This window comes from Polypterus senegalus, chromosome 9 (genome assembly GCF_016835505.1).
Source record: "Polypterus senegalus isolate Bchr_013 chromosome 9, ASM1683550v1, whole genome shotgun sequence".
Lineage (NCBI taxonomy): Eukaryota > Metazoa > Chordata > Cladistia > Polypteriformes > Polypteridae > Polypterus > Polypterus senegalus.
This window is the reverse complement of record NC_053162.1, coordinates 175,173,111-175,184,409: the sequence shown is the minus strand read 5'-3', so window position 1 is coordinate 175,184,409 and position 11,299 is coordinate 175,173,111. Positions and strand designations below refer to the sequence as shown.

Below are 11,299 nucleotides of genomic sequence, written 5' to 3'. Positions count from 1 at the left end.
GTTTTTCAGAAACTGCTGAGATTTTCCACACACACAACCATCTCTAGGGTTACAAAGAATGGTCTGAAAAAAGGAAAATAACCAGTGAACGAAAATGCCTTGTTGATGCCAGAGGTCAGAGGTGAAGGGCCGGACTGGTTTGACCAGATAGAAAGGCAGCAGTAACTGAAATAAACACTTGTTACAACGGAGGTCTGCAGAAGAGCATCTCTGAACACACAACACGTCAAACCTTGAAGTAGGTGGGCTACAGCAGCAGGACACCACACCAGATGCTGCTCCTGTCAATGGAGGCTACAATTCACATTGGAAAAACGCCTGGTCTGACAAGTTGATTTCTGTTGCAACATTCAGATGGTGAGGTCAGAATTTGGCATCAACAACATGAAAGCATGGATCCATCCTGCCTTGTATCAAGAGTTCCAGCTGCTGGTGGTGGTATAGAGGACTGGGGGATATTTTCTTGGCAAGCTTTGGGCCCCTTAGTACCAACTGAACATCGTTTAACTGCCACCGCCTACCTGAGTATTGTTGCTGACCATGTCCATCCCTTTATGACAGCAGTGTCCCCATCTTCCCATGGCTCCTTCCAGCAGGATAACGCACCACGTCATAAAGCTCAGCTCATCTCAAACTGGTTTCAGGAGCATTACAATGAGCTCACTGGACTCAAATGGTCTCCAGTCACCAGATCAAAATCCAGTAGAGCACCTTTGGGATGTGGTGGAACAGGAGATTTGCAGCTGACAAATCTGCAGCAATGCGTGATGCCATCAATGTCAATATGGACCAAAATCCCAGAGGAACGTGTCCAGCACCTTGTAGAATCTATGGCATGTAGAATTACAGTGGTTCTGAAGGCAAAAGGGGGTCCGACCTGGTCCTAGCCAGGTGTACCTAATAAAGTGATGGGTTGAAATCTAATCGATGTAGACCTCAGCATTAACGTCTGCAGTGCACCGTTCAATAAATTCATCTGTGTGATACTATCATATCCTCTTTAATAAAACCCTTGTGTGCGTCCAGTGTCCGTGTGTGTGTCTTCTGGTGAAGTGCGCATGCGCAGGGCCACACGGCACATGTTCAGTCTCTTCCTGTGCATTCCCTGTGTGTGCAGAGAGAGAGAGAGAGAGAGATACACACAGGTGCGTGCGCGCGACAGACAGACACGCAGGCCCGCCCAAGAGACAGACAGACATGCACGCGCACACACACAGAGGCAGGCCCACGCGAGAGACGGACAGACATGCACACACGCCTGCCCGACAGAGAGACACACTCACACACACACACAGGCAGGCAGACACTCACACACACACACAAACAGGCACACGCGTGCATTGTTGCAATGTTACTTTTCTTGGTTGTTTATTAGATTACGGATTTTTCAAATGTTAATTTTTTTTCCTGTGCTTAAAACTCATTAAAAAAGGTGTTTTTAGCGAGCGGGTCGTAAGGCTATAGCGTGAACTCTTGCAGTGTTAGTTTTCTCTGTTCAAGGTTTTCTCAGTGTTATTCAATGTTTTTACATTTAGTTTACTATTACGCTGTGCATTCAATGGTATAATTAACTATATTTGTGCTTAAAATCTTAAAACAATATATATTTACTTACAGTTCATATGATCTGGAACGGATTAATTGTATTTACATACAATCCTATGGGGGAAATTACTTAATTACTTCGGTTCCACTGTATTACTTTCCGACAAAATTACAGGCATTTTACGGAAATACAAACCAGTATTACTGAGAGAGAAAATTAAAGGCACACAATACAGTGACGCATATTACAGCCACATACAAGGTCCCTTGCCATTTAATATAGACTGTTCCTACTAATGTTTATGGACTGCTGTTCTAGCGCCCGTTATTGTAACAGGCTTAATGTCTAGCAGGATTCATAAAAGCAGAGTTAATATTTGTGATGTGCCATCTGTTGGAATTACAAATACAATGCATTTTACTGCTAACAATGTTTGTGATGCACCATCTTTTAGAATGATAGAGACATAGCACCAGGACGGACACACAGACACTTACCCTGTTATAAAGGAAGACAAACCACCTATGGAAAATCAGAACAGCACTCAAAACTGGAAACAGCTTTTGATCTGAAGACAGGGCTCTTGACCAATGAATGAGTGGGTGAGACAGGATTATTTGTTTGAATTGGTAGAAACATTTGAAAGGCTGTGCAGTAGCAGTTTGGTGCCCACGGTCATAACCTTCAACATGCCAGCTGTGTTGTGGCCGCCCCTAACCCGTAGGCCCACTATACTGCTGCCAAAGGCAGTGACCAAGCAGCAAAGCTCCCAGACTTCAGAATGAGAACGTGAGGCTTGGTTATCCCATTTAGATTGACTCACTGTGACCACATCACGTCAAAATTATTAAATGGCACACCGTTTTAGTGAAAAAGGTTTATTCATTTTATATAGATATACATAGATTTTTCTTTTTTTCCACCTTTCACTCTCTCTCCCCTCAGACACATTTATACTAAAAATAATGTCGCCCTGTCAATCGGTACGTAGTGCTTTATGCTTTTCACAGTAGACGTGTTGTTCAGCAGTGAGTCACACACTCAGGACATGCACCTTGAAATACACACCCAGCCACAGCTCGCATGTTCTCGTCTTGATTCATTTCAGCAGCTTTGGCAGTTTGCAGGAATTAAATATTTCAGACATTAAAGGCATTCCCAGTAAGAAGTAAAAACAAACACACACACAACAACAAGGAACGAATGCCGTTATTGCATTGTCAAAAGCAAAGCTCAACTTCAACGTCAAGTCCGCATGGCTACTTCATCAAATGAAATCACCCACCCTCCTTATTCTTTGAACTATTAAATGGAAATTTCAAGACTTTCAGGCACTTCATAAAGTTAGAAAACGGAGACCATACAGCAAAGTCACAGTCAAACAGATTTGTGGACCTCGCTGTCGCGTGAAGATAACAGAGCAGACCTTCCTTCTGTGGCTGGCTCACCAAATGCAATTGGCATGGACCCCCTGGATATACCCGTGGGGTCACTGCAAATGTACGCCATGCCTACCATTGTAGAACTCACAAAAATATCAATCTGAGTGACCAGGATGGGAGTAACAATAGGCCTACCACTGTTGTCGCAAATCCAGGGATCTCATCAGAGCCTAGAAAAATGGCAGACAAATTCTTAATGGATTTCTGACAATCAGTGAGCCAAATACAGCTCAGCCTAAGAGTTTGGGCAGTAGGGATCACTCAAAAGACAAAATATAAACGTTTTGGATGAATAAAAGTAAGGCAGGCAATGCAGTCCAGTCCACTCCGTGCCCACTAGCACCCATTAGGACAAAGGACCAACTCAGCCCCAACTGCTTTAGGAAGAGGTGCTGGTTGGGTTATGGCAGCTTGCCCTCTAGGCAGAAAATTCTTAATTACGCCAACCACAGTAAAGTCTATCCTTGGCATACAGATACATGGTGGTCCCATAAAGTAAAAACCTAGCAGTAAGAGGCTCACATGCTCCAAGTTTTTCCTCCCACCCCATTTCATAGTGCTGGCATGAATAGCCACAAATGGATTCAGTGCCTTGTTGGAACATTTGAGACAAGAAGAATGACTTACTAACCATAAAGTAAATACACCGTGATGGTTCATACAGCCAGGATTTACAAAAGCTGTTGAGGAGTCCCGTCTAGCCAACATTTACTATAAAAGTCAAACCTTCCTCTGCGGTGCAGTAAAGTCAAAATCCCCAAATTGCTCCTGCTCCTGCCGTGTAAGACAGCAACCCGTGTGCGGTGGCGTCAAGACCGGCTTCAGCACCGTGAATTCTTCATCGAAGTTACTGACGTCGCAAGGACTTTTAACTGTTGGGATGAAAGGGGGCTTCACTTTCTTGTGCAGGAGGTCCTCCCAGTTAATTTCCTGTTTGAAGAGAAGAGATTGTTAGAATGCATTCTACTGGGCAAAATGACAGCGCGAGACGGCAGCTTCAAAGTTTTCTGCTTCTAAAGTCAAGAGATTTTTAGGAATCCTTTTGTTTTATCAGGTAAAAGTGTTCACAAAATTTTTAAAACGGTTTTTCTTTTTTAATTTATAGATCTACAGTGAGTACACCCCTCACATTTTTGTAAATATTTGATTATATCTTTTCATGGGACAACACTGAAGATATATATGACACTTTGGTACATTGTTTAAGTTGTCCGTGTACAGTTTGTATAACAGTGTAGATTTGCTGTCCCCTCAAAATAACTTGACACACAGCCATTAATGTCTAAACCGCTGGCAACAAAAGTGACAAATGTCCAAATTGTGCCCAAAGTGTCAATATTTTGTGTGGCTGCCCACCATTATTTTCGAGCACTTTCTTAACTCTCTTGGGCATGGAGTTCACACGAGCTTCACAGGTTGCCACTGGAATCCTCTTCCACTCCTCCATGATGACACAACGGAGCTGGTAGATGTTAGAGACCTCGCGCTCCTCTACCTCCCATTTGAGGATGCCCCATAGATGCTCAATAGGCTTTAGGTCTGGAGACATGCTTGGCCAGTCCAGCACCTTTACCCTCAGTGGTCATCTCTGAGGTGTGTTTGGGGTTGTTATCATGTTGGCATACTGCCCTGTGGCCCAGTTTCTGAAGGGAGGGGATCAGGCTCTGCTCCAGTATGGCACAGTACATGTTGGCATTCATGGTTCCTTCAATGAACTGTAGCTCCCCAGTGCCAGCAGCACTCATGCAGCCCCAAACCATGACACTCCCACCACCATGCTTGACTGTAGCTAAGACACACTTGTCTTTGCACTCCTCACCTCGTTGCCACCACACACGCTTAACACCATCTGAACCAAATAAGTTTATCTTGGTCTCATCAGACCACAGGACGTGGTTCCAGTAATCCATGTCCTTAGTCTGCTTGTCTTCAGCAAACCTTTTGCAGGCTATCTTTTTTGTGCATCATCTTTAGAAGAGGCTTCCTTCTTGGACGACAGCCATGCAGACCAATTTGTTGCCGTGTGCGGCGTATGGTCTGAGCACCGACAGGCTGACCCCCCACCCCTTCAACCTATGAATAAGACGCTGAGCACGTGCACTCAACTTCTTTGGTCGACCGTGGCGAGGCCTGTTCCGAGTCGAACCTGTCGCTGTATGGTCTTGGCCACCGTGCTGCAGTTCAGTTTCAGGGTGTTGCCAATCTTCTTACAGCCTCGGCCATCTTTATGGAGAGCAACAATTCTGTTTTTCAGATCCTCAGAGAGTTCTTTGCCATGAGGTGCCATGTTGAACTTCCAGTGACCAGTATGAGAGAGTGTGAGAGCGAGAACACCAAATTTAACACAACTGAGACTTTGTAACACTAGTGAGTCACATGACACCGGGGAGGGAAGATGGCTAACTGGTTACAATTTAGACATTTTTTCACTTAAGGGTGGACTCACTTTTGTTGCCAGCAGTTTAGACATTAAGGGCTGTGTGTTGAGTTATTTTGAGGGGACAGCAAATCTACTCTGTTATACAAACTGTACACGGACTACTCTACATTGTGTCAAAGTGTCGGATCATCAGTGTTTTCCCATGAAAAGATATAATAAAATATTTACAAAAATGTGAGGGGAGATACTGTATCTATATCTATATATAGTATACGAGGTGAGACACAAATAACCGGAATGGTAAAATATATACTTTCCCTCCTGATCTCTACACCGCTCCATATGCATCATCCATTGGCTCTTCAACAGGTTTGCCATTTCAGTCTTCGCTTCATCCATTAAAGAAAAATTCAGCTCACTTTTGATTTTTGTGATCAAATAAAAATCACAGGGAGCTAAATCGGGTGAATAGGGACGATGATCGAGGACAGGAATGTTTTTGTCAGTTATGTTGTTACGGAAAAAGCATTGCGCATAGGAGCGTTGTCTTGGTGAAGCACCCACCTCCCTCTTGACCTGGGAGTTGAACGTCTTCCACATTTTCTTGTCCTTCCTTGAAACGTTTGTGCCACTCTAAAACTTGTGCGCGAGACAAACTGTTATCTCCGCACACTGTTTATCATTTTATAAGTTTCTGTGGCCGTTTTGTTCAATTTCGCTACAAATCTGATGTTGATTCACTGTTCGATTTTTTTCCCCCCAGACATTATAGTGACAACTTGTGTAGCGATTGTTGTGCAAATACTGACTGGGCTATTCACAAGATATACCAAGCCGGTCAGCTGTTTGAGAGGGCGTGTATGAGTAGATACACTTATAGATTCACGTTTGGCCAACCTCCAGAAAGGTTTTCCAGGAAAGCCCCAAGCCCAGTCTGGTAATTTTGTGTGTCTCACCTCGTATTGGTGGACAAGTTAATACTGGAAAAGCGTAAATTATTAGCCTTGATTTCCATGTACGCCCCACAATACTCTCCCCCTCTGTAACATTCACTCATCACAGACGGCATTGGCCGAGGTTGGCTACCACAGCTTCAATATCATAGCAAGGGCCAGAAGTCACTCCACTCACCAGTCTCAGTCCTGTCAGGATGGCCGAATCACTGCCCCATGAAATGGCTACATTTTCAAACTACCTTAGCAAAGGCCAAGAGACCCCCCTCAAGAGCTGCACTCCTGTCAGTATGTATAGGTGCTACCAATAGAAGGCTGCATAAATCAAACATCCATCCATCCATTATCCAACCCGCTATATCCTAACTACAGGGCCACGGGGTTCTGCTGGAGCCAATTCCAGCCAACACAGGGAGCAAGGCAGGAAACAAACCCCGGGCGGGGTGCCAGCCCACCGCAGGGCGCACACACTAGGGACAATTTAGGATCGCCAATGCACCTAACCTGCATGTCTTTGGACTATGGGAAGAAACCCACGCAGACACGGGGAGAACATGCAAGCTCCACGCAGGGAGGACCTGGGAAGTGAACCCGGGTCACCTAACTGCAAGGCAGCAGCACATAAATCAAACATCATCATAATAATTACATTTACACTGTGCTTCCCTCACTATTCAAAGCGGTTTAGTAGACACAAGGGAAACCTCTTCAACCACACCTATCGTGTACCACCCACTTGGATGATACAGTAGCAGGCATTAATGTGCCAATTAGCTACAGCCCAGCATTTATTAACACTATTAAGAATTCTTTGCATTAATATACCGCTTTTCTCACTACTCAAAGCACTTTAAATTGAGAGTGGAGAGACACTTTAACCACCACCAATGCATAGCACCCTCCTGGAAGATGGCATTTGATGGTGTATTCCATGTAAAGAAGCACAAACCAATCTGACGCACACTATATAGAAACTGAACTAATTGTTTAAAGCTGTTAATGATTCTGCAGGAATATAGCCATTAGCAGATTTCCGAATAATTATTAAGAGTTTTAAAATGTCAAGATGAGTGCAATTAAGGTCCTGACTATGCTGTTGAAGGGACTATAAAGTCAACTCCTAAATCCTAATGACTTACCTGAAAGAACTGGTGTTCCTTGACATCTTCTGCATCTCTCTCCCCTGCACCGAGCCGCTTTTCGGGATTTTTCTGGAGCAACTGGTTTTTAAAGGAATAAAAATAAAAAATAAAAAACGACAAGCCAGAATCCTGTTTTACGTCAGCTCCTGGGACAGGCTTAACGGATTTACCCAAGCAAGCTTTTAGATGCTTTCAGTGTCAGGAGTGAGTATAAACGCTCATGCAGAAGATTATCAATTTATGAATAAAAATAAAATTAAGCAAACCAGATTTCAAAACCCTTATTACCTTGCATATGACAGATTTGGAATCGGGCGAAAGGAACCTTGGGTACTGAACTTCATCATTCACAATGCTGTCAAACACCTCTTCTTCATCGTCACCTGGAAATGGAGACTTCACAAGCACACAGGCAGGCAAGTTAGACACTTTCTCAAAAGTGGTTTTGCTGCCCATTTTGGACAGTTAGTTCTATCCTTTGCCTGAATTGGTTATCGTCGCTCTGCCACTACTGAGGATTCAAAATCATCTGAATGCAACAAACATGTCCTCACAGGCATTATTGGCACATGCATTGCTAGTCACTCATGACACATCCAGTACCCTTCATAATGATTTGCCTCTTAATACAGTTTCAACTAAGTGGCTCTGTTGACAACACACTTGCTGTTTAATATTTTGTGGGTGGTTCCCCAATAGACGGGACCTCCTTCCAGTCAACATCAAGGAACTGTCCTCATCTCTTTCAAGTCAGGAGAACATCACAGTCCCTTACGGTTCATTGAACGCATTGGTGTTGTGGAGTTTTATTGGTTTCCTGTTTAACTTTGTACTTCCGGTTTTTTTTTTTTTCTCCACCCCGACCATTCTTTATACAGTCGACTCTTGACATACGACCGGCCTGACATACGAACAACTTGATTTACAACCAAAATTTTTGTTTTGATTTACGACCAACATCTTGCGTTACGACCCGAATGTGGTCACGTGTATCCGCTTGTGAGATTGTAAACAAACAGCCGAGAGCGTTCGTAAGCGTCAGTCGGAGCCCAGATACATGCGTTTGTGGACGTAATTTCGGTCAGTGCAGTGACTTATCTATATATATAATTCACTAGGACCATGGCAGCAAGACGCATAATTGCTAAGGAAGGAAGAGAAGGTAACGAAGGTAAAGAAAGCGATCACAATCGAAACAAAGAAGGAAATTGTGCGGAAATATGAGAGTGGTGTTCATGTGACCGATCCCACTAATACCGTATTTACTCATGTACCACGCATCCACCATCTCGATAATTTTACAAAGAAAAGATTTGCATAAGGAGGCTCCTTCTAAACAATAACCACCTTCCGTTTCATTCTCCTCCTCCTCCTCCCTTCCTGCAGCCCAAAGATGTCAAATTAAATGGCGAGTACAGTGTGAAATTGTTGTTTCTGGTAGGCTACGCACTTTATATAACTTTTTGGTTAGTACATTAGAAAAATTATTGGTGTTTTGGTTAATTATGCAAATTATACAACCCTTTTTTATGAAAAGGTTAAGTAAGTGTTGCAGTGGGAGGTTCGGAACGCATTATGGGTATTTCCATTATTTCTTATGGGAAAAATAGTCTTGACTTACAACCAACTTGAGTTACAACCAGCCCTCGCGAACGAATTGAGTTCGTAAGTCAAGGGTCCACTGTATTGTGTATTAAGACATCTTCCACGGCTTTCCTTTTACCCCCTACGGCATGGGACATGAATTCTGCTGTTTTGAAACTGGCCCAGAATGAAAAAGTGCCCCCTGCATTGGCATAGACAGAAGCTTTCTTTTCTTTTTAAATACTCAGATGAAGCTGCAAATTAAGGCTTTTTTTTTAACCCAACAGCAGTGTAGCCAGTGGTCCGAATGTACACAGTCGCTTTTTACTGCCAACTAATATTAAAGATGTGTTTTAAGCCCTCTTAAAATAAATGTCATGAGAGAAAGAATATGGCTAATTGTCAATTTAGCATTTTGCTAGAGGGGGTTTAATCACCAAAACATATTTGTCAACAAGAAGTGAGCCACCACTGGCCAAATAACGCAACAGACAGCTACTTCACTGTTGCAGCTTCAAGTATAATCCCACTAAATGTATTTCTCTCCTCCTACAGCTGGATTATGTGAATTTTCCCTTGGGATTAATAAAGTATCTATCTATCTATTTATTTACTACATCTCAATCTTCAATGATCTGTTTTGTACCTTAAAGCTCTCAAGGCACCAGTTTCTGTTCCAGTAAGCTATTTGTGCCCCTGTACGTAGCACAGAAGGTCCAGCTGTCTGCAGAGACTTTCTTGATCTTTCTTCCGGCGGTCATTACAGTAAAACACGGTACTCACAGCCTTGGCCCCCAGAGTTCAGAGCTCTCACTCACTGCTAACTTGTGTCAGATGTGTGCCTAGCTGACAAATGATTTTAGCAATGCACCATAGGGGTACCTGGTAGATAAATGTTGCACAGTATTTCCCAATCTTCTGCTCGGCACACAAAGGTCAAGTCATATAGATTTGGGGGTGTCCCCCCTTGGCGATTTCAGAACTTGAAGTCTACATTGTTTCGAGTCAGTCCTGCCATCAAGGCTTACCACTCGCCTAGTCCCATCTAAAGAGAAACACCCAACTGTACTTCAGAGTGGGTATGGTGAGTTTTAGGTGGTGTGCCAAGTTTGTTGCCAAATATTGCATTTAAAGGTTAGTCCAAAAAATTCCATCTTGGTCTCATCAGACCATAAAACCTTTTGCCACATAGCATCAGAATTTTCCAAGTGTTTATTTTATAAAGCAGAAACAAGACTAAGTGTGTACTTTTTCAGAAGAGGCTTCTTTATAACCACCCTGCCACATTGCAAAGATTGTGAGACTGTTGTCATATATACAGACCATCCAGTCTTGGCCATGGATAGTTATAAGTCCTTCAAAGTTACCATCAGCCTCTTGGTAGCTTCCCTGATCCTCCTGGCTCAGTCATTCAGTTAGAAGGAACTGTTCAATCTGTGCAAGGTGTTAGTGGTGTTATGTCTCTGCCGGAGTCCCCTAACGCCCACCTACTCCGAATGTGGTTCATAAGTCCCTTTAATCTCTTCGATGTCCTGGAATAAGTAAATCACTAATTTATCAAAAAAGACTTCTGGTGGATCAGCTTTATGTATCAAGTCAAGTCAAGTTGGGAAGCATGCACTTGTACAGTGCGTTGCCCTACCCACCACACAACGAAACAGCTTGGGATCCCAGTTGGCAAACCCCCAGGCTGACATGCGGTCCAGTCCCACCCTCCGGAAATGATACACTCTGCAGCCAGGTGTTACATGGGTGACCCCTTGGCCTGGTCTAGGCACTCGGGTCCCCAACAATGAGGATCCTACGAGCCAGATCACCCTCAGGGTAATGTGCCACATAGCTGTAGTGCCGTAACTGACCCCCACTCCCCTTTATAATGCAGGTAATGTGCTTCATTCGGGACTCCGTGAGTGACTCAAACTCACACCAGCAGTAGCCACGGATTCTCCAGAGAGACACAAATGAGTCCATGTCTTGCAACCATATAGCAAGACAGGAGGCACCAGGACTCTAAAGACTTGGACCTTCGTCCTTTTGCCGAGATATCAGGGAGCACCACACACACACCTTTCCAGCGACCTCAAGACCCCCCACACTCTCCCAATCCGTCTACTGACTTCACAGGATGAGTCACCATAGACATGAATGTCACTGCCGAGGTAAGTAAACCTCTCGACGAGGTTTATTTCTTTAAGAATTCTGAATACCTGGATTAGGTCCCCACATACCTGTCTCTGTTCAAATCTCCTCCA

General features: G+C 43.8%; 1 protein-coding gene across 3 annotated transcripts in view; it reads right to left on the bottom strand.

Moving 5' to 3' along the window:
- Positions 1-2,408: 2,408 nt before the first annotated feature.
- The window catches only part of pkn3 (protein kinase N3), a 54,543-nt gene continuing 45,652 nt past the window's right edge, over positions 2,409-11,299 (bottom strand). For all 3 annotated transcript variants that reach the window (XM_039764334.1, XM_039764335.1, XM_039764336.1), the window contains 3 exons: positions 7,752-7,859; positions 7,461-7,541; positions 2,409-3,918 (listed from right to left, as the gene is read on the bottom strand). In XM_039764334.1, coding sequence (XP_039620268.1) covers positions 3,709-3,918; positions 7,461-7,541; positions 7,752-7,859 — 399 coding nt within the window. In that variant the 3' untranslated portion in view covers positions 2,409-3,708. The remainder of the gene's footprint in view (positions 3,919-7,460; positions 7,542-7,751; positions 7,860-11,299) is intronic.